At 49.4% G+C, this 22,830-nt stretch overlaps 2 protein-coding genes and 1 pseudogene across 2 annotated transcripts; 2 read left to right on the forward strand and 1 right to left on the reverse strand.

The window, feature by feature from the left end:
• Positions 1–2,172: 2,172 nt before the first annotated feature.
• Positions 2,173–3,796, reverse strand: LOC120669119. Its single transcript, XM_039948927.1, has 3 exons — positions 2,683–3,796; positions 2,397–2,629; positions 2,173–2,331 (listed from the first exon to the last, which is right to left on the reverse strand). The coding sequence occupies exons 1-3, from the start codon at positions 3,794–3,796 to the stop codon at positions 2,173–2,175; spliced, it is 1,506 nt and encodes a 501-aa protein (XP_039804861.1).
• Positions 3,797–10,622: 6,826 nt separating this feature from the next.
• On the forward strand, positions 10,623–13,185 carry LOC120669120. The gene is made up of 3 exons (XM_039948928.1): positions 10,623–10,761; positions 12,064–12,912; positions 13,026–13,185. The coding sequence occupies exons 1-3, from the start codon at positions 10,737–10,739 to the stop codon at positions 13,079–13,081; spliced, it is 930 nt and encodes a 309-aa protein (XP_039804862.1). The 5' UTR covers positions 10,623–10,736; the 3' UTR covers positions 13,082–13,185.
• Positions 13,186–17,096: 3,911 nt separating this feature from the next.
• LOC120671613 lies at positions 17,097–18,463 on the forward strand (annotated as a pseudogene).
• The last annotated feature ends 4,367 nt before the right edge of the window (positions 18,464–22,830 follow it).

A 22,830-nucleotide genomic window follows, 5' to 3' on the forward strand; every position in this document is an offset into this window, starting at 1 on the left:
GGTAGAGGTACCCGCGTGGTTACTGCAGATACCCGAGTGGATATCGCTGAGGAGTCGGACTCCTTCATCACGTGTAATGCATTTGCACAGGGTTTCTGAGGAAGCCGAGTGCCTGAACAGCTCGGTTCCTATGACAACATAGTTGCTTGACCGGCGAGCAAGCTTCTCATGCTCCTTTCCCTTTGGATAGCTTTTGTTGTTCTTGATGAAGTCGCTGATTAGGGAGCGCCAGTCGGTGTCGAGGGTTAGGACCTGCTGCCCTATGGCCGGGACCAAGTCGGGCTTTGTAGGAGGCTCCTCTTCCATCTTTATGTAGGGCTGTTGAGTGCTTGAACGAACACACCGGGTGGTACGTTGGACCGCTTGGATCCAAGCTTGGACAGAACATGAACCGCCACGTTGTCGTCCCTGGGACGTGGTGGAACTCCAAACCGTAAAACTTGGCTTCGAGCTACCTGATCTCCCTGCAGTAGGCATCCATTTTCTCCTTGGTTCACTCCCGGTCCTTGTTGACTTGTTGTATGACGACTTTGGAGTCGCCATAAGCCAGCAGACGCTTGATGCCGAGTGTAACAGCGATCCGGAGACCGTGGATGAGAGCTTCATACTTAGCAGCGTTGTTGGTAGCCGTAAAAAGTAACTGGAGGACCCATTTGAGTTGTTCACCTTTCGGGGAGATGAAAAGGATTCCAGCGCCTGCACCGTCGCGGTTGAGGGTGCCATCGAGGTACATGATCCAGTGCTCGGATCTGGTGTCGGGTGGAGGATCTTGGATCTCGGTCCACTCAGCAATGAAGTCAGCCAACGCTTGAGACTTGACGGTGGACCGCGGCGTGAATTCATTCGAGAATGCGCTGAGTTCTACTGACCATTTGACGACTCGGCCGTTAGGGTCCTTGCTGTGCAGGATGTTGCCGAGTGGATACGATGAGGCCACCTTGATCTTGTGGGCCTGGAAGTAGTGCCAGAGCTTTCTTGACGCGATGAAGATGGCGTACAATAGCTTTTGCACTTGAGGGTAGCGTGCCTTGGACTAGCCGAGTACTTCACTGATGAAGTAGACGGGTTGCTGCACCTTGTAGATGTGACCCGGCTCGTCTCGTTCGACGACCAGGACGGTGCTCACCACGTTGGTGGTGGCGGCGATGTACAGGAGGAGGACTTCCCCGTCTTCTGGTGCTGTTTGGACGGGTGGCGAGGTGAGGAAGTCCTTGAGCTCCTGGAATGCTTTGGAAGCATCGTCGTTCCACTCGAACTTGTCGGACTTCCAAAGAAGTTTGAAGAAGGGTAGGCCTCTGTCGCCGAGTCGTCTTATGAACCTACTCAAGGCAGCCATGCACCCTGTGAGCTTCATCAGGTCCTTTTTGCTCCTGGGAGGCTTCATGAACTGGTGGCGTTGACCTTGGTGGGATTAGCTTCGATGCCCCGGCTACTGACTATGAAGCCGATTAGTTTTCCGGACGGGACACAGAACACACACTTGGTTGGGTTGAGCTTCCATTTGAATTTCTTGAGATTTTCAAATGTCTCGGAGAGGTCCGTAATGAACTGATCATTATGTTTTGTCTTGACAACGATGTCATCGACATAGGCCTCGGCGTTGCGCCCGATCTGCCCCTGGAGGCATCTCTGAATGGCCTTCTGGTATGTGGCGCCGGCATTCTTGAGGCCGAACGTCATGGTGTTGTAGCAGTAGGCCCCGAAGGGGGTGATGAAGGACGTCTTCTCTTGATCCGACTCCTTGAGGGCTATTTGGTGGTACCCTGAGTAACAGTCAAGAAAAGAAAGGAGAACGCACCCGGCAGTCGAGTCGACGACCTGATCGATGCGTGGTAGAGGAAAGGGGTCCTTAGGGCAGTGTTTGTTGAGGTCGGTATAGTCAACACACATTCTCCATTCACCATTTTTCTTTCTTACAAGGACTGGATTTGCCAGCCAATCTGGGTGTGCGGCTTCTCTGATGAAACCGACGGTGAGGAGCCGAGTTACTTCTACCCTAATAGCCTCCTTTCGATCCTATGCGAAGTGGCGGAGCTGTTGCTTGACGGGTTTCGCCTTCTTGTCCAAATCTAAGGAGTGCTCAGCCTTCTCCCTTGGGACTCCGGGCATGTCAGATGGTTTCCATGCAAAGATGTCCCAATTCTCCCGGAGGAAGGAGGTGAGCATGCCTTCCTATGCTGAGTCGAGGCTGGCCCCGATCACGGCGGTCTTTTGCGGTTCATCGTCCTGGAGGACGATGGTCTTGGTCGCCACGGCTGGCGCGAGCTGTGACTCGGAAGTCGACTCCTTGGCGGGGATCTGCTGCTGATCCACTGGAAGGTTCTTTGCTGCCTAGGCAACAAGAACTGAGTTCCTGGATCATTCCACACGTAGGAGGTCTGTAGATCTCTGTAGACCAAGAGGACCCCCTTTGGAGTTGGCATCTTCAGGAGAAGATACATGTGGTTGGGGATCGCCATGAACTTGGCGACGGAGGGTGTTCCCAGGATGGCGTGGTAGGAGGTCTCGAACTCGGCGACCTCGAAGTTGACGTACTCGGTGTGGTAGTTGTCGCGGGTGCGAAGGTGACTGGCAGAGTGGCCCGGCCGACCGGAGTCGACCCAGCTCCGGGGATGATGCCGTAGAAGGCCTGATCAGATGGGACTAGGGAGGTCATGTTGTAGCCCATGCTCTCCAATGTACTGGCAAAGATGATGTCGAAGGCGCTGCCACCATCGACGAGTACTTTGGCCAGGCGGACCTGGCTCACCATCGGGCTAACCACGAGAGGGTAGGCACCCGGCCTGGGCAGGTGAACCTGGTGGTCGTGGCGGTCGAAGGTAATTGGCGTCTCCGACCACCGCAGGGATTCAACCGGGTGTTTGAACACCAGGTTGACTTCGCGATCATCCAGCTTGAGCTTGCGCCGACTTGATGGCTTGCTGGGGCCGCCGTATATGAAGTTGACGGCCCTGTCTTCTTCCTGGAAGTTCCCTGGGGAATCTTCCCTCTGCTCGTCGTCATCTCGCCTGGGCGAGTTGCGCCTCCGTGGGCGTGCCTGGGTGGTTCTGGAACCACCCGGCCTGTCGCGGTCATCGTGGCGGGGTCGCTTGGGGTCGTCGTCCTTGACGATGCCGTTGGAGAGTGCTCGGCACTCCCGGGCGGTGTGGTTTGCGTCCTTGTGCCAAGGACACTTGCCGTCCAGGAGCCGGTCTAGGTCCGCTTGGTTGAGGGTGGAGCAGAACTGGGACCTTTCGGCGACGGCGACGGTGTTCTCGGGGCCACGCTTGCGGTCCCGGTTCTTGGACGACTCGGCACGGTCGTGCTTCTTCCCATGACGAGGTGGGCGATCGTCACGTCGGCGTTCCGAGCGATTGTCCCACTGAGGGGGACGCTCGGAGGAGTCGTTCTGGGTCTTGTGCCGGCGGTGAGCTCGCTTGGCATCTTTCATGTCAGCGTGCTTGTTGACAACCAACATCATGTCACCCACAGTCTTGGGGTTGCTCTCGAACATCTTCCTCCATAGTTTTATGTTATGGAGGCCTTCGTTGAAGTGGTAGATGACGTCCCTGTCATCATCTTCCGTAATGGTACTACAGTTAGCAAAGTACCTCTTGATGTAGTCGCGGAGGGACTCGTACAGTTGCTGTTTGACGCTGGCCTGATCCCATCTAGTTTTGGGACCCGGGCAGGATGCCTGGTAATACTGGACAAAGGCATTGCAGAGATCCTGCCAGCTGTTGATGGAGCCAGCAGGGAGCGCTTCGAGCCAATTGAGGGCGTGGTGACCCATCATGATCCGGAAGTAGGCAGCCATGATGTTGTTGTTGCCGCGCGCAGCTCAGACGGCGATGGAGTAGGTGCACAGCCACGTCTTGGGGTCCGACTCGCCGTCATACTTCTAGATCCCGGTAGGCTTGAAGGTGGCGGGCCACTGGATGGCCCGGAGCCGACTGGAGAAGGCGGAGAAGCCGTCGAGGTCGTTGCCGGGTTCGTAGTCGCGGCGAGGTCGTCGTGGATGGTTGTCGCCCCGGCGGCCGCGGTTCTGGTGGTCGGCGTCAGGGACGCCGTGTTCCTCGTCGTACTGGCGACGTCGCTAGCGCTCGGCGGCGTCGCGTTGGCGGTGATGGTTGTTGATGCGCTGACACATGTCTTGTTGGTTGAGCTGGAGACGGAGGTCGTTCTGGTTGACCTCTCCGTCGTCGCCGTGGGGTCGTGTCGATTGGTGACTCGACTGGGCACGGTAGGCCGAGTTGTCCTCGCGCAGCTGCTGGCTTGCGTGGCAGCCACATCCAGACGGACGCGAGCCTTGACGATCTCGGGGGTCTCCTGGAGGACCTCGAGCACCTGGAACACCGCGGCAAGGTTGGCCGACAGCGTGGCGAAGACGTCTTGGCCGTTGTAGTCGAGGTCGAAGTCGGCATCAAGGTTGCGGGGTCGGATCGGTGAGCGCCGGCTCCTGGGGTTGCGATGTTGGCGTTCTTCAGGTCGCGGTTGGCCCGATCAATGGCCTCGTCGTTGCGCCTCATGTCGGCGCGGACCTCGTTGCGGCGGAGTCGTTGCGCCTTCTCCCCGTCGGTCTTGTTCTCACGAGTGTCAGAGTCGTCAGAGAAGACGAAGATCTGGCGATGCTCCGTCGCCGAAGAGTGGTTGGGTGGGAGGGTGAACGAGGCATGTTGGAAGCCCAGTTCCTCTCCCGAAGCCGGGTCAGATTGGATCTGACCTAAGGTAGCCGGGTCAGACAATCACACTCGGATCTGATCCGAGTACGTCTTAGCGGCGTTGTGGAGTCCGAAGGGGACCCGATCCGGGTTGTTGCGGTGTCGAAGCGCATCCTCGCCGAGCCTGACGCACTCGGCGATGGATCTGCCAACTCGATCTATCTGGGAGATAAGATCGTCAGCAGATCTGGTAAGACGACGGGTCATCCTAGAAGGAGAAAGCGTCGTGTAGTCCGCCTCGGTGTAGCGAAAATGGCCTCTCATGCCATATTTCAATATAATGTTTTGGCGATTGATGACACACACAACACTTGGACTAATATGATTGTCAAGATAAACATTCTCAGGCTTTTAGGTTCAAGTGATGACAAAGAGAAGATAGGCACAGCTAGGCCCGAAGGGCCACCTCTTCGCTCCAAAGGACAAGAATCGAAGAGACTGTGAAGAAATTCAATACACCGGTTGAACCGATGTTAAGGAAAAGACACACGCCGGTGTAATTGTCCAGAAGCTGGAAACTGAAGATACACTCACCGGATTAACCGACGTTGAAGAAAATGCATACGTCGGTGCATTGCCAAACGAAGACCGATGAAAATACATACACCGGTTGAACCGACGATGCATCGGTCAATTGCATCGGTTCAGTTGTCCAGAGAGGTGGTTTTTGGAGGAACGTGAAGAAGTTACAATCACCGGTTAAACCGACGCTAATTTTACATACACCGGTTGATTGCATCGGTTAAACCGGCGATACACCGGTTAATTGCTAACGGCTAGTTTTTCAAGTGGCAGTTTACATACACCGGTTGAACCGATGATGGCTTTTGGGGTACGTCGGATTAACCGGCGTTAAGCACATTTCTGGCAGCTTTTCTCCAACGGCTATATTTGCTTGTGCTGCCTATATATACCCCCAAGGCCGGGTCATTTGAGGTTGCTAGAGTTCAAGGAAGTATACAAGAGCTAAAGATCATCTCCAACCACCATAGAGCTTCATTGTACATCATATAGGCTTAAGCACACTTGTGAGAGTGCTTAGTGCTTGTTTAGGCTTAGTTCTTGAGAGAACTAACTTGAGAGAAAGCCTTGCTGCGGCAAGCACCTTGTGTACTCGTCGTGTGACCCTCCGACTTGGTGTGGAGTGGCAACGACACTTTGTGCGGGGAAGGAGGCCCCTACTTGGTGTTAAAGCTCCAAGATAGTGAAGACGGTGCCGTGGTGATGCTTCGAGATAGACGGTGGCGGTGACCTCGTCTTTGTGACTTGGCGTCACTTAGCCTTTGCTTGTCGGGAGCCTTGGAGGCGTGGCAAGACGGTGATCAAGCGAAGAGACTCGGCATCACACTTGTTCGTGTTGGACAAGTGGTCGTGGACGTAGGGAGGGACTTTGGTGTCATAACCGAACCACGTTAAATCGTGTGTCTTGGTGTCTTCACGGGAGTTTGCATATCCTCTCCCTTACCTGCTTTACTTACCGCATTACGTTTCCGCATTTACTCTCTCTTGCTTACCTTTACTTTCCTAGTTAGTTTGATTAGGATTGGCTATAGGTTGCAAGTCTTTTGGGGTAAGTAGAAGGTAGCATAGATAAACCTTAGTCATAACTAGCATGTATAGGACGTGTTAGGTTTATCTTATGCAATTAGATTGAGCCCTATGTTAAAAAGCGATTAGCGACCCTATTCACCCCCTCCCCCTCTAGGGTCGGACACCCCGGTGATCCTTACACTCGGGTTCGGGAACTCGAGGCGTGGCAGATCTCGGAGTGGCCATATTGGATCTGGTCCTGGTAGAAGCGCTGCTGAGTTCACGGAGAACACGATCAGGGTCGTCTCGGTGGTGAAGCGCGAGTTCGCCGAGTTGAATGCACTCAGCGATGAATCTACTGACGCGATCTATCTGGAAGATCAGATCGTCAGCAGATTCGGCAGGGCGACGGGTCACCCTGGCTATCGTGGTCGCCACATCAAAGTTCTCGGATTCGGAAATCTGAGAAGTGGCGGATGCCTAGGAGGTTAGATCGGATCTAACCCCAGCGAAGACGCCGCCTCCGGCGGTTGGAGAGCCGAAAGCGGGGTTCCTGGGAACCATGACCTCCAGGAAGGAGAAGCCGATTGTCACCTCCATCTGGGCAATGACGCTGGCGGAGAAGACGACGCCGGTGTTGGTTTCCATTGAACTCGACGTATGAGCCCTGAGTCCCCTACCTGGCGCGCCAACTGTCGGATTGCTATTCCGGCCAGTCCACTAGGGGTGTACTCGGCGGTAGAGTTTCAGGATGGGTATCTCAGGACCAAGAGCTCGATGGTAACATGAAGACACAGGGACTTAGACATATTCGGGCCGCGATGTGCGTAATACCCTACGTTCTGTGTTCGGGGTTGTATTAGGGTTTTTGGAATGTTGCGAAAAAGGAAGAGTCTCCCTATGGGTCGGCCTACGTCTCCTTTATATAGACTAGGAGCCGTAGGGGTACAAGGAATGATATGCTCGGGTTGTTTTACAAGGAAGGAGGTCGGTTAAGATCCCTAGATATCCGGGCTTCTAGCTAGAACCTCTCATCCTAATCCACTGGGGATCCCATCTGCGCACAGCCGAGTTCTGCACGCCGAGTAGTCGTAGCCGAGTCACCGAGCAGGGTAGTCTCCCGAATTCGGGGACCCCACTCGGCAGGGAGGTACATAGATCTACCTCCGTCAATATCTTCACAGGCATTGACATAAAATCATTTGACACGTCTACAAAGAACTAAAATCACAGACATTTATCACTAATATGTATCTATATTTGTTTCAAAATCATGTCTAAATAGCTAACATCTCTATTATTCTAAAACTAATTTCATATCAACACATGCTACTAGAAAAAAAGAGTTGACACTCACCCAAAGCGCGAGTGACGCGTGCCGGTGGGCAACAGGGCAACGAGCGGGAGTTCCTCCTTGTACTCCGTCCGCCGGCGAGGTGCCCTCGTCCTCGGACGCCGGCGCGGTGCCCTCCAAATCCTCCTCTCCCTCTCCTCCTCCTCCTCCTCGCCCGGCGCAGAGAATCGAAGACGACGACGCCGGACGAACGAGGCGGCGGCGACGGCTAGGGGGCGCGGGGCGGGGTCGGGGGCGTCGGTCGGGGCCGGCCTGGTGGCGCCAGTCGGGGGCGGGGTCGGGCCGGTCGAGTGGCGCAAGTCGGGGGCGGGGTCGGGCCGGCCAGGTGGCGCCAGGCGCGCGGCCGCGGCGGCGGCCGACCTTGGCACGCGGAGGAGGGGGCGGCGGTGAACGGCGGGGGCGAGGGCGGCGTGGGGGCTTCTCAGGGCGGGGTTGGTCCGGAGCAGGCCGGGCGCGGCGGCGGCGCCGGCCGGCGCCGGCCGGCCTCGGCGCACCGAGGAGGAGGGGCGGTGGACGGCGGGAGGCGCGCCGAGGGGGAGGGAGCGGAGCGGGAGGCGCGCCGAGGAGGGAGCGGAGCGGGAGGCGCGCGGAGGGGGACGGCGGCGGGGGCGGGGGCGGATGGCGGGGGCGGCTCTTGACCTAGGCGGCGGGGTTGGGGGCGGGGGAGGCGTTTGTGACGCACGGGTTGGGGGCGGCCGCGTGGTGATGCGGTTATGTCCTGAGACTCCACGTTCGCTGTGTGCCAAGATCCAAGGCACAGGGCGAAGTCTGACTTCGCCGTGTTCCTTATCCGCGGCACACGGCGAAGACTTGACTTCGCCGTGTGTCTTAGTCTAGATCACGGCGAAATAAATTTGCATCATTTCATGTAATCAAATGTACTTTCCAAAAAATCATTAAATCTAAACACCAAAATTTTTTATATAGCCTCAATAACATGATTAATTTTTTTACTAATTCCATTCTATTGTTTCATGTCATTATTAATCACATTTTACTTATGTCAATTATAATAGTTTACTTGCAATTAATACATTAAAAATACCAAATGGACCCGAAAAAATATGAAAATTCAACATGAAGCAATCATTATCGCATATTGTCTATAGAAAAAGTTTTAAAGTCAAACTCAAATTTTTCTATCATGACATGTACAAATTTAACCTCATTCTCTTCTTCTCTCTGAAACTTTCCGGCAAACTCTTAATTTGTAAGCATCATCGTGACAAAATGTTCGTATCGTGCTCAAATTTTTAACATGCATTCCACGTATGATAGGATGAAGCTGCGGCAAATCTCATAATTTTCTGACGTCGTTCTAATTTTACATAATTTAAACACTATTTGCCACCACAATCGTCGTAAAGTTTCATTACCACAATCTTTGAAATTTTGTTTCAACTACTATTTAAGCTCTAACACTACAGTCAACATTATGAATATTACTTTTTACAATTTTTTTCCTATTATTTTATGCCCTTTGGAATTATATTTGATTTATACGGGAAAAACATTGAAAAGAAATAAATTAGTTAAATACAACTAATATGTCTATAAAAATATCATATTCAAACCTAGTGTACCAAACGAAATATGAAGAGTGTAGAAAAAATTTAGAAGCAAAAATATGAATTTTTTTCGTGTTCGCTGTGTGCTGGACTGAGGCACATGGCAAACATAATCTTTGCTGTGTGCTTCCCTGGACACACGCAAATAAAAACAGCCCTGACGACGCGTGACGGGAGAACCATGTTCGCCGTGTGCTAGCCATGTGGCACACGGCGAAGATTTGAGTTCGCCGTGTGCCTGATTCTGGCACACGGCAAACAATGACGGCCGTGAGGCCTCTGAAGGCAGAATCCGCGTGCGAGCCACGTGATCCATGTTCGCTGTGTGCCTGCGGGTTGACACACGGCGAAACACCACATTCGCCGTGTGCTAGTGCTTGGCACACGGCGAAGAGCATAGTTGCCGTGTGTTTTCTTGCAGACACATGGCAAATCCTCTATTTGCCGTGTGCCTGATAAAATACACATGGTAAAGATTCTGGCACACGGCGAATAGGCGTTTTCCGGTAGTGATTGTCCGCCCGGTTGCTCTGGTGCTGGAAAAAAACCCCTTCGACGACGGCTGAGCAAGAGCTGCCACGCTGCTCATCGCAGGCTCTGGATCGGGCAGCAGCTTCAGAACGTGCGTGCGTTCGTGTTGCTGTCACGGGCACGGCTCTGAGCCGGCGAACGGAGCCCAATCATCTGGTTGACTCCGGCTTGGATACGAGCGCCGCCGAACCATCTCTGTACGTGAACAGCGAGCGGATCCGCGCGTAAAAGAGAAGTCCGTGCCCATGCCATCTCGGTCAAGGTGTGTACTAGCAGTACTCTTGTTCGTTTTTTGGATTATTATTTCGTTTGAAAAAAATCGTTTTGGGGGATAATGGAAGAACGTTCCGGGTTCGGATGTGTTCGTACGGGCGCCACTTAAACACTTAGAAGACGCACGCAGTGTTTGTGTGGTAATCAAGCACGCGTGCCATCTAAATCAAAAAAAAAAGAAAGAAAGCAAGAAAGAAAGGAACGCGTCCGCCCCATAACGGTAGATGGCATCACGTACACCACAGCGACGCCTAACTAGATACACACACAGGCAGTTGCTGCGCGCAACTTGCGCAAGCAAGTCCATGGAGATCCATGGGCGGAACCGAGCCTGCGTGGCTGATCGATCGATCTGAGCAAAGACGAGAGATCGTCGACGTCGATGTGTGCAGCGGCAGGGATCGATGTACAGGTGTTGGAAATATTTCAGTTAAGATATTTTGTGATCTTCACTGTTAAGGAAGTGTTTAAACCATCTAAACGCGATTAAGGAAATCTAATGATATAACCCTAATGGGCTGTGATCAGCAGGCCCATTAGGCCCGTTTCCAGAGGCTGGCCCCCAGCCCCACAGTGCCTATAAATATAAGGTCGTGGTTAGCACCTTAAAACACCCCATTCATCTCAATCTAAAACCCTAGCCACCGCTAGTCTGATCACTAAAGGCACTGGAGGGGTTTGGAAGGCCAAGCACTCCCGTTTGGCGCCGAAGGACGCCGATTCGTTGCTGCATCTCCTACACCGACAAGAACGCCTACTTCCTCTACGGATCAGGCGTAAATGGCTGCTGCAACTGCTAACGCTGGTATAATGTTTACCAATTTATTCTGCATTAGATTGATTTGTCATGAACTAGGTTATGTTAAGATATTGGGTTATTAGCCTCTAATGTTTAAGCCTGGCTAATTCTAACAATTAGTATCAGAGCCATCTTAACCTAGTCATGCACGGTCAATTTTGAGCCATGTTTATGCCTCTGATTTTCGTCGGTTTAAGATGCAATTAGATCCTGCATAATGGCTTTTATGTGTTAATCATGCGTGATTAGATCTAAATCATGGTTAATTAAGTTTCTGATCACGAGATTAGATCTAATCTAATTCGGTTTAGGTCAAGTTTAAGATTAATCTTGATCTGTTAATGCTAAGTGTCTCGGATTAGATGCAATCATGCCTGACTAATGAATCAGTTTAAGTTAATGTCATGATTAAATCAAGTAATTAAGGTTAGGGTTTAAGTTTGCTAACTGTTTTTTCCCCAATTTATGCCTTTGTTAAGTTAACTTCCGCGAAATTAGATCCAAATCCATGAAATTGATGCATCAGTAAGCATTAAGAAGGAGGGGAAAACACAATTTTCAGATCAGCCCCAGTGGGCGCTCCACAAGCGGCCTGCAAGGCCGCGCCCCAAGGTGAGCGGAGCGGCGGCTTGCTGCTGCGGTCTGAGGAAGAGCGAAGGAAGAGTGAGGGGAGTTAGGGCACCCTCCAACAGCCGGCTCCTTATATATGATGCTAGATCAGTAATTAGCCATCCGATCGTAACGAACGGCTGAGATTTCTCCACATTAGGGTTTCGTGGGATGGGCCAAATGGGCCAAATGCGCAGATTGGGCCGCGCGCGCAGGGGAGAATTTTTGGGCCTTTTACGTGTTTTAGCCCAATTTAATGTTTAAAGCCTTTTCTATTACTGTTTCTTATGATTTAAGTTTAATTTTAATTGCTGTTAAGTTTAAAGGCTTTAATTATTTCTGTTGCACTTATTATTACCAGCATTATGTTAATTAATTTCCATGAGTTATGTAAATGCTTTTAATTATATTTTAATTGTATTTATTCACTGAAAATTATGTTCATCCACCATAAGCAATTAAGATGCACTCTATTTAAATGGAACCATCGGGAAGTTTATTTAGAGTACTTGTAATTAATTCTGACCATCGTTGATTTAATTACGAGTTTTAATGATAAATTTCGTTTGTTTTCCCCATCGGTGATGCAAATTGAAATTTATGTATGATTTTAATCAGACCATCGTAGGGTTAATATCATACTTCTTATGCGCATCTTAATTGTGAGTTTAATTAAGTTATTGTTCTCATGATTTTCAGTGAACACTGTGACGGGCTACCTGAAGTCCATTGAGCCCCTGAATGGCACCAACTATCCAAGCTGGTATAAAGATGTTCAGGTGGCCATTGCTGTGTGTGAGTATGATCTCGCCTTACGTCAAGACAAGCCAGCAGAGCCCACTGATCCCAATGGTGATCGTACTGCCATTGAGAAGTGGGAGAGATCAGACAGGATGGCCAACATGATCATTAAGAACACGATCACACCGGCCATTTGTGGTGCTATTCCTGATAAGGACCAGGATGGTAATGAGCTGAGCGCCAAGGCATACCTTGCCAAGGTGGAGGAGAACTTTAAGAGTTCTTCCAAGACTTATGCTAGCACCCTGATCATGAAGATGCTGACTTCACAGTATGATGGGCAAAGTGGAATCAGGGAGCACATTATGAGCATGTGTGACATGACAAATAAGCTGAAGACACTGGATATGGCTATCTCTGATGGTTTTCTGGTGCACTTCATCATGACTTCTCTGCCAGCACAGTACAGTCCCTTCAAAATAAGCTACAACACTCAGAAGGCGACTTGGAGCATGGCTGAGCTCATTAGCTACTGTGTTGAGGAAGAAGAAAGGCAGAAAACTGAGAGGATGAAGGATGCTGTCAACATGGTCAGCGAGCGCTTTGGGCGTGTTAGCATGAGCAACACTCCTAAGCATCAGGCTGAGTCTGGCAGCAGCAGGCAGCATAAGAGAAAGTTTAAGGGCCATAAGAGCAAGGCCGTGTCACATAAGAAGACCTCTAATGAGAGGCTGCTCAAGTTCTGCAAGTCACCTAAACATGAGCAAAAGGATTGCCATGGATTTAAGGAGTGGCTTAAGAACAAAGGTACAATTACTGATTATGTATCTTTTATTGATGAATCATTCTTAGTAAATTTTTCTCCCAATACTTGGTGGATTGACTCAGGTGCCACTGTGCACATTTCCAATTCACTGCAGGTATTCAGTTCGATCCGAACTATAAGAGAGGGGGAGCGAAGTCTAAGAGTGGCTGATGGCAATGAAGTGAAGGTTGAAGGCATTGGGAGCTTCAATTTGGAGTTACCAGGCGGCTTCAATCTTAGTTTGCATGATGTTCTTTATGTTCCCAGTTTGAAGAGAAACCTTATTTCTGTTTCACGTTTAGATAAGTCGGGACATATTTGTGAGTTTGGCAACTTAGTGTGCAACATTAAATTTCATAATTTAAGTGTGGGCCTTGGTCATTTGCAAGACGATCTTTATTTGCTCTCTCTTGATAAAGTTTATTCTGCAATGAATGTGGATGATGTATCGCATAAGCGTAAGCGTGATGATGAGACTTCTTCGAAATTGTGGCATTGTCGTTTGGGCCACATTTCGAGGGGGAGAATTGAGCGTCTCATAAGAGAAGAGATACTCCATTCATTAGATCTCTCAGACTTAGATCAACAATGCGTTGATTGTATTAAGGGGAAGTTCGCTAAGACAATTAAGAAAGGAGCTACTCGGAGTTCGGGCCTATTAGAAATAATTCATACTGATATTTGTGACCCGTTCCCAGTAAAGTCTGTTGATGGTTTTGACTCGTTCATTACCTTCACAGATGACTTCTCTCATTATGGTTATATTTACCCCATTCGTGATCGATTCGAATCATTAGATAAATTCAAAATATTCAAGGCTGAAGTGGAAAATCAGCATAATGTCACTATTAAATTAGTGAGATCAGATCGAGGTGGTGAATATTATGGGAGACATACTCCATTCGGCCAAGTACCTGGACCATTCACTAAGTATCTTGAAGAGAATGGTATAAAGGCCCAGTACAGTATGCCGGGCGAACCACAGCAAAACGGAGTTGCTGAGCGTCGTAATCGTACACTAATGGACATGGTACGTAGCATGCTTAGTTATTCTACTTTGTCTGTGGAGCTGTGGATGGAAGCATTAAAAACAGCTGCGCACATACTTAATCGTGTTCCTTCCAAATCCGTGCCAAAAACACCTTATGAGTTGTGGTTTGGGAAGAAACCATCGCTTAATTATTTGCGTGTGTGGGGCTGTCCAGCCGAAGCTAAGTTATTTAATCCACAGCAAAAGAAATTAGATGATAAGACGGTGAGCTGCTATTTCATCGGATACCCTGATAAGTCTAAGGGATACCGATTCTACTGTCCTGATCGTTTCACTAAGTTCGTTGAGACCAGGCAGGCTGTATTCCTAGAGGATGCAGGAATCAGTGGGAGCTTTCCGAGGAGGGAAATAAATCTTGAAGAAATACGGGCTGAGCTTCCCATCCCGGTGATTCAAGAAATAGTAACACCTCAGTTAGTGCCGCTGTTCGTTCCTTCCGTTCAGAGTACACCATCTGTTCAGATTACGCCTCCTGTTCAGAGTACTAGCGCTGCTCCGCCTGTTGAAGTAGCTCCTGAGCCTGCGAGCGAACAACAAGCTGAGCAAATGGCACCTAATGCTGAAGTTGAAAACCCTGTCGAGGTGCCTCAGACTGCACCTCAACCAGCACCTCAGCCTGTTGAACCATTAAGAAGATCACAGCGGGCTAGGAAACAGACAGTTTTCCCTGATTGTGAAACATACTTAAGTGAAGACATGTATGATATTGGGAAAGCTGATGATCCTAACTCGTTTAGAGAGGCAGTATCATGTGAGAACTCTGCCAAATGGGTTGAGGCCATGGAAGAAGAGCTTAAGTCCATGAGTTCCAATGATGTTTGGGATCTGGTAGATATTCCTAATGGAGTCAAACCAGTAGGCTGTAAATGGGTCTACAAGACTAAACGTGATTCTAAAGGGAATGTCGAACGATTCAAGGCAAGGCTTGTAGCCAAAGGATTTACACAAAAGGAAGGGATTGATTATAATGAAACCTTCTCCCCTGTGTCTAAGAAAGATTCATTCAGAATCGTTATGGCGCTAGTGGCTCATTATGACTTAGAGCTACATCAGATGGATGTTAAAACTGCGTTCCTTAATGGTGACTTGGATGAGACCATCTTCATGGCACAACCGGAAGGTTTTGTTGTGAAGGGCAAGGAACATTTGGGATGCAGACTTAAGAAATCCATTTACGGGCTTAAGCAAGCGTCAAGACAGTGGAACCTTAAATTCGATCAAGTGATTAAGAAATTCAGATTTAAGGAGAATGATGTGGATAATTGTATCTACACTAAGATAAAGGGTGGTAAATTTATAATTCTAGTGCTTTATGTGGATGATATCCTATTAGCGAGCAGTGATAAGCGTATGCTGCATGAGACAAAGGGATTTCTTTCATCCAATTTTGATATGAAAGATCTTGGTGAAGCCTCTTATGTTCTGGGCATTGAGATACACCGAGATAGGACCAAAGGAGTACTAGGATTGTCTCAAAAGGCATATATTGAGAAAATGCTTAAGAGATTTAATATGGATAAGAGTAAGGCCACACCTGTTCCATTAGCGAAGGGCGATAAGTTTAGTGAAGCCCAATGTCCTAAGAACCAATTGGAATCAGATGAGATGAAGGACATACCTTATGCTTCAGCTGTCGGAAGCCTGATGTATGCACAAGTCTGTACGCGTCCTGACTTGGCATTTGCTACCGGAATGTTTGGAAGATATCAGAAAAATCCCGGAAAGGTCCACTGGGTTGGTGTCAAGAAGGCATTACGTTACTGCCAAGGCACTAAAGACTTCATGCTCACATACAGAAGATCAGATAACCTTGAAGTTGTGGGTTATACTGATGCTGACTTTGCTGGATGTGTGGATAGTAGGAAATCTACATCAGGATATATCTACATGTTAGCTGGTGGAGCTATATCATGGAAAAGCTCTAAGCAAAGTTTAGTTGCGGCGTCGACGATGCAAGCTGAGTTTGTGGCATGCTATGAAGCAACTGGACAGGCTGTTTGGCTTAAGAATTTTATTCCGGGCCTCAAGGTAATTGACAGCATTACGGAACCTATAACGTTATACTGCGATAATCAGTCTGCAGTGTTCTTTTCGAGTAACAATATGTCAAGTGGTGCTTCCAAACACATTGACCTTAAGTATCGTGTTGTGAAAGAAAGATGCCAGGATCGAACCATTAAGATTGAGCACATAAGAACTAATTCTATGTTAGCGGATCCGCTCACTAAAGGCTTACCACCGAACGTGTTTAAGCAGCACGTTACTAATATGGGTTTGGTGGATAGTCTTTAGGTCCTGGTTTATGGCCATTATGACTCCCAACTAACGAATAAGCGTTCTACCGAGGTGTTTCAGTGAGACTGTGGGTAATGGGGTCCCAGTAGTGCATCAAGCTACTGACGACGCATTGGTCCGGTACTTTCTGTTACTACTAAGGGTGAACATTAGTATGATACGAACATTAGCCTTAACCGTTCGATCAAGTGAGAGAATGTTGGAAATATTTCAGTTAAGATATTTTGTGATCTTCACTGTTAAGGAAGCGTTTAAACCATCTAAACGCGATTAAGGAAACCTAATGATATAACCCTAATGGGCTGTGATCAGCAGGCCCATTAGGCCCGTTTCCAGAGGCTGGCCCCCAGCCCCACAGTGCCTATAAATATAAGGTCGTGGTTAGCACCTTAAAACACCCCATTCATCTCAATCTAAAACCCTAGCCACCGCTAGTCTGATCGCTAAAGGCACTGGAGGGGTTTGGAAGGCCAAGCATTCCCGTTTGGCGCCGAAGGACGCCGATTCGTTGCTGCATCTCCTACACCGATAAGAACGCCTACTTCCTCTACGGATCAGGCGTAAATGGCTGCTGCAACTGCTAACGCTGGTATAATGTTTACCAATTTATTCTGCATTAGATTGATTTGTCATGAACTAGGTTATGTTAAGATCTTGGGTTATTAGCCTCTAATGTTTAAGCCTGGCTAATTCTAACAACAGGGACCAGGGTAAGCCATGTGCGTGCGCACAACGAGCTCTCCGATTCGCCGGCTCAATCTCCGATCCGCTCGGCCCTCGTGTATAAAAGGACGTGTGATGACCTTGTGAGACGAGAGGACGGGAGCTAGCTAAGTCTTGGTTTGCAATGGTGGGATCCAAGTCGGATCGTCCATGGCTTCTCCTCCGCCTCCTCGCCGTCCTGCTGGTTGCAGCTTCTGGCTCGGCAGCACCGGTGGCGGCGGCGGCGGCGGCGGCGGACGAGGCGGCGTTCGACGAGAACTACGCGGTGCAGTGGGGCGCGGATGGCTATCACCTCGTCATCCGTGGCACGGAGGCTAACATCACCATGGATCAGAGCTCCGGTACGTAATAATAACCCGTGTACATGTGAGCTGCTGCTTATTACAGTAGTTGCTCACGCATGCAACGTGAAGAGACGACTGATCAGAGAGTGATCGATGACGCGTGCTGGGCGTGCAGGTGCCGGGTTCCGGTCCAAGTTCATGTACGGCTCGGTGTTCTTCCACATGAGGATGAAGCTGCCCTCCAGCTACACGGCCGGCGTCGTCACGACCTTCTACGTGAGCTAGCTCCTCCACGACGCATGCATCATCTTGCTTGATTTCTCGATCATCGTTCACCTCCGATCCTGATCGATCGATCGATCCAAACACGTCGATCATATATATCAAAATTAGCTAATAAGGTCATGCATGCGTGTGCTTGTTCCAGCTCATCTCGCAGCCGGAAGATGGCAGCCGCGACGAGGTGGACTTCGAGTTCCTCGGCGACAAGGCCGGCGTCCCCGTCAGCCTCCAGACCAACGTCTTCGTCAACGGCCGCGGCGACAGGGAGCAGCGGCTGCACCTCTGGTTCGACCCCGCCGCCGACTTCCACGACTACAAGATCCTCTGGAACCCTTACCAGCTCGTGTAAGCCCCAAACGATCCTCCCCCCCCCCCCCCTCATGTCCGGCCCCCTGAAGCACATCTTGCAACTAACAATCCACTACATCAACTGCAGGATGTTCGTGGACGACACGCCGATCCGGGTGCTGAGGAACCTGACGGCCACCGTGCCAGGGTACCCGTTCCCGGCGAGGCAGACGATGCTGATCCGCGCGAGCGTGTGGGACGGCTCCGGCTGGGCGACGGCCGGCGGCCGGACCAAGGTGGACTGGTCCCAGGGGCCCTTCACGGCTGGGTACCGGGGGTTCGGCGTCAGCGGCTGCGCCAACAACGGCAGCGCGACGCCGTGCGGCTCGCCGGACCTGTGGTGGAACGGCGGCGACTACCGGAACATCACCGCCGAGCAGCGGGCGGCCTACGAGGGCGTGAAGAAGAACTACATGAACTACGACTAGTGCGCCGATAAGGGCAGGTTCAACAATACCGTGCCGGTCGAGTGCAACTACGCTTAATAAGCTAGGCGGTGTGCCGATCGATCACATCCTCGGTTTACAAATACGAATGATTATTTTGTTGCTTATGAGCAACTCCAGCAATTTTTCATGTTTCAGAGCCCCAAAGTTCAAATGGGATTGCTCCCAATTATATATGCTAGCAGTATTGGGATAATTTTTCATCAAAACTTATTCGAAAAAGTCGTACCGAAAACGTATTCTCATAAAGTTCTATTAGGAAACTTAATTGAAAATATTTCTATGATTCCATATAAAACTTACTTGGATAAGCTGTATCGAAAAATCTGTAAACAAAAAAAGCTCTACATATAAAAAAAATGAAGAAAGTTACTTTTGGAAAATTAAAATCAGAAAGGAGGGGGGGTCTTCCGTAAAAAATATCATCCGACTTTCTAAATATGAATTTATTTTTAGGATAAATTTTAATTTGAACCGTACAGTGACTTGTTTTAATTTTTGAGATGGAGGGAGTATGCCCCAACTAGTAGGCACCAGTTGTGCATGCCATGTTAAAACCGACTACGAGGTAAAACGATGGCAAAACCTACTGGCTGGCAGCTTACAAAAATCACTTGCCTTTCCCATATCGAACCGTCAGCCTTGTGTGTTTCAAGTCAAGGAGAAACTATTGTAGCAACCACTACTCACATAGTAGTATGCTTGGTTGTGGACTTGTGGTTGCCTGGCTGGTGACATTGTAGCATTGGCATACGTGGATCGACTGTTCCTTGTAAGGTTGATGAGAGGCAACTCTGAGAGCGAGGCTCCCGGAGTGCCAAAGCCATTTTCTGAAAGTTCATGTCGTCAGTGTCACGTGTCCGACTTAGATGCTCAATTATTTGGTTAATTCTGGAGATGTTTCAAAACTCAAAAGAGATGTAGCCAGCGACGAACTATATCTGATTCATCCGCGTGAAAAAGAAAAAGGTACACATATACTATATCTTGAATTTTTGGCTACTTTATACTTGTAGAATACCTTTGTTATTATTCGAAGATGTATATGTATGCCTGCTGATAAGTGGAGGAGGTCCATTCAGTGTTTGTGATAGCCAAGCAAGGCCCATAACGGCAGACGACGTCACATGGCACACCTTAATAAAAGGTGACTGTGTAAGTAATCATGGCTTATCTCTATGGGAAGACAAGGTTGATGGTTTATGAACTTTGCATCATCTTTTGAAAACGGACTACCCTTTTGAAAGATCATGCCATGATGCTTAATTCAATTCAGTCGCTATAAGAGGAGAACATTGATCTGGTGTTTGTCTCAGACTGTTCGTGCTGTCCGAATCATTATTTGGAGGTTTGTAATCGCAACGCCATGGCCGCGGTATCCCATCCCCACCAGATTTCCAAGGCCCAAAATTTACATCGTAATTGCGTCCATTTTCTCTATTATTTAGTTACAACTTAAGAAAATAATTAAGATACTAATTGGTAATCCTTCGCCCCCATTCCCCCAAAAGTAACTAGTTTATTTATTTTGAATTACTTCAAAACAATATCCAGACCATCTTAGTTTTTAAATACCATCATAGACTTTTGGTTAAACAAGTCAACATAAGGACTTTGATTAGCAATTGAAAAATAAATTTTTAAAACTAAAGAAGTTCTTGGAGAGCATGTGGATGCTAAGCAAAGTGGTGGCCTCTTTCAAGACCGGGTCGATTTTGTAAGTTTTTTTTTGTTAATATGATCGAGTAGATAGGATCAAGGATTTGTAATTGTATCATACCTAGCAAAAAAAGATTGTATTACGTATTAATCGAAATATATCGACGAAATAAGATGCTGATTCTTATGTTCAACCTGATTTTAAAACATTATTGAATCGCAACTCAACCATGGCAATGTAAATAGTAAATGGATGTTGTACTAAACTAATATAATTATTAAATCTACCTTTTGGAGTGGTTTCACATATATTTTTTTTAGAATTACACAGTACAACGTAGACGCCCACAAAACGCACGTACACTCACCCCTATAAACACACGTACGCAAATCCTACCTCTATGAGCACCTTCGAAGGACTAAGCACCGGCAGATCTAAAGATTCCCGAAGTCACAACTAGCGTCTCATTATCGAGGGGAACTTCGCTTATCACTTAATACATAGCGCCGGGAAAAAATACGAGCACCAAGATTTGAACTCTGGTGGTAGGGTCCCACCGGACCGTCCTACCAGTCGGTCATTAGCCAATTCGCAGGTTTCACAGATATTAGTTCACTGTTAGGGCCGGACGGGATTGTCCTACCGACCCACCAAAATCACAAGCTCTCCCGTAGTGGTTGCACACGCCTGGCCGGCCCCGTCGGGAGGTTCCGTTCGTGGGCCTGCCAGGCGTGTTGGACCACGCACGGGACGCCGCAAACGCCGTGGTTGGGCCGTATGCGCGTGTCAAGAACATCGGCCAGCCCATCAAAAAAAGAACATCGGCCAGCGGCCGAGGAGCAAGAAACTGCTGAAGAAGCCACGAGGCCCAGAACGCCGGCGGACCGGCGCCCCCTTCGCCGGTGTGGGTCCGCCGGCGGATCATTCGGATCGAAACCATCAAGCCGTGGCCGCCGGCCGGCGCGCACGATCCGGGGCACAACCGTGCGCCCAGCGGAGCACCATGATTCCGGTCACTTGCGCCGGAATTTGCTGCGGCAAAAGGCGCCGGCCGCGACCCCCGAAAACGGAACAGCCTTTGCGCTTTACAGGCGGCACCGGCACGGGCGGGCGCTGCTCCGACCCACGGCTCCGCGCTAGCCACATGAAAAGCTCGCCGGAATCCCGACGCCCGAGGGAGAAAAGGCGCCGATCGGAGGCTAGACAAGCGCGGGCCAGGCCAACGCACAACGGCGGCGCTCGGGCAGATCTCGTTACCCACACGCTGCTCGCGCCCCGCCGTGGCCGCGCTCCGCAGCGTCGTCCAGGACACCGCGACAAGGGGAGCCACGCGTCCACGCCCAGTCCGTCCACGACGCCGGCGAACGGCCGGCGAGTAGGCTGGTGGCCGGTAGGCGCGGCGCCGCGGACACCAGACCAGTCTGCGACCTCGGTGAGGAGTGACAGGACGACACGGTGCGCCGGAAGCAAGCAGTGGCCGCCGCGGCGCCACCGCAGCGGGACTGGAGCTGAAGGGAAGGTTACGACCACAGGGTCGTGCCTACCACGAGCTGGTTTGTTATTTTGACATGTGGGTGCTCGTGGTGTGGGCCCGCCGTGTCATCCGAAGGCATGGATGCTGGACTGCTGGTGAGGCATTTTGTTTGAGGGCATGGGAACGGAACAAGCGCTCATCATTATCTTCCCCCTGGTTGTGTGCGATAAGGCTAAGGGAACCATGAAACTGCACCTAGAAGTTCAAATCCAGTTATTTTTTTCTTTTTTGGGATGACAAATACAACTTCATTCCACAACAGTAGTGTGGGTTGACCTCCGAGAGTTTATAGAATTTGTTAGATCGAATGAGAGAATTGTCCATATTTGGATTTAGGCATTTGAACTACCAGATTTTAAAAAGTTGATTTTGAGAGACCTTGAATTTCCAACCTTAAAAATTCCTATCACCACCCTATGCAAAAAGAAAAATCCTTATCATTGTATTATATATAGCTAAGTTGGTACTTGATAAATATTAAAAATAATCCATGAAGTTGTTTAGCACTCTAAAAAAACCTTGAAAACAATCTCTACCGTGTGGGATCCACAAGCCCCACCATCCTATCTCCCCCTTCCCCCTCCACCAGCTCTCATTAATTATTTATGCCTCCAGCAGCTGGGTCACTAATCTTTATCCCTCGAGGATCCAACAGCTAGGTAATGCTTTGAGAGCGGCCGTGGAAGCGCACTATGTTCAGTACTCACCTTGTCATCCATCATGCCGATGATGGTGGGAGTGGAGGCGAGCCACAGCAGACCCTCATACTTGCAGGCCTCACGCACTCGGCATTAGCAGCGCTAAACAAAATTGGCCACTAAGCAATTTCGCAACGCTGGGAGTTTCCGGCTTAATACCGATATTTTAGCAACAAATCTAATAAATCTAATTGTAGTGGTTGTTGTATTGATTTTGCGACTCATTTTTTTCGAGACCATGCATGAGCACGTTTTTCATTAAGAGGGATTTCGCGACTCATTGGAAGGACTATAGCATTTCGCGACTCATTGGTAAATTTACTTCGATTCTCTATAGACCAAATCACAAGATATCAACTATGACATCAATATCGACAATATGGGCAGTATCATTTACTCTCTACCTTGTTGGCAATCCTTTCATAATCATACATTGGAAATTTGTTGTTGCCACATGTTCATTCCAAATGTATGGCTGAGTGTTTGACACACTCCTAAAATCTCTGCAGGCGACCAGATGCGGTGGCCTTAGCATTTCCGACCTCTTTTGACAAAAGCAGGCGGGAGCGAGCTCACACCGCACCAAAGCCACCAACTCG

Source organism: Panicum virgatum, chromosome 4N (genome assembly GCF_016808335.1).
Source record: "Panicum virgatum strain AP13 chromosome 4N, P.virgatum_v5, whole genome shotgun sequence".
Taxonomy (NCBI): Eukaryota; Viridiplantae; Streptophyta; class Magnoliopsida; order Poales; family Poaceae; genus Panicum; species Panicum virgatum.

Excerpts from the sequence above, each read along its gene's own strand:
- LOC120669119 (XM_039948927.1), bottom strand. The coding sequence starts at position 3,796 with ATGGCTGCCTACTTCCGGATCATGATGGGTCACCACGCCCTCAATTGG. Across the intron at positions 2,630-2,682 it reads CTTCGACATCATCTTTGCCA|GCCTTCTACGGCATCATCCC; the intron begins GTACATTGGAGA and ends CCATCTGATCAG. Across the intron at positions 2,332-2,396 it reads CTCCAAAGGGGGTCCTCTTG|GCAGCAAAGAACCTTCCAGT; the intron begins GTCTACAGAGAT and ends CTTGTTGCCTAG.
- LOC120669120 (XM_039948928.1), top strand. The coding sequence starts at position 10,737 with ATGGCTGCTGCAACTGCTAACGCTG. Across the intron at positions 10,762-12,063 it reads TGCTGCAACTGCTAACGCTG|TGAACACTGTGACGGGCTAC; the intron begins GTATAATGTTTA and ends CATGATTTTCAG. Across the intron at positions 12,913-13,025 it reads GGAGTGGCTTAAGAACAAAG|GTATTCAGTTCGATCCGAAC; the intron begins GTACAATTACTG and ends AATTCACTGCAG.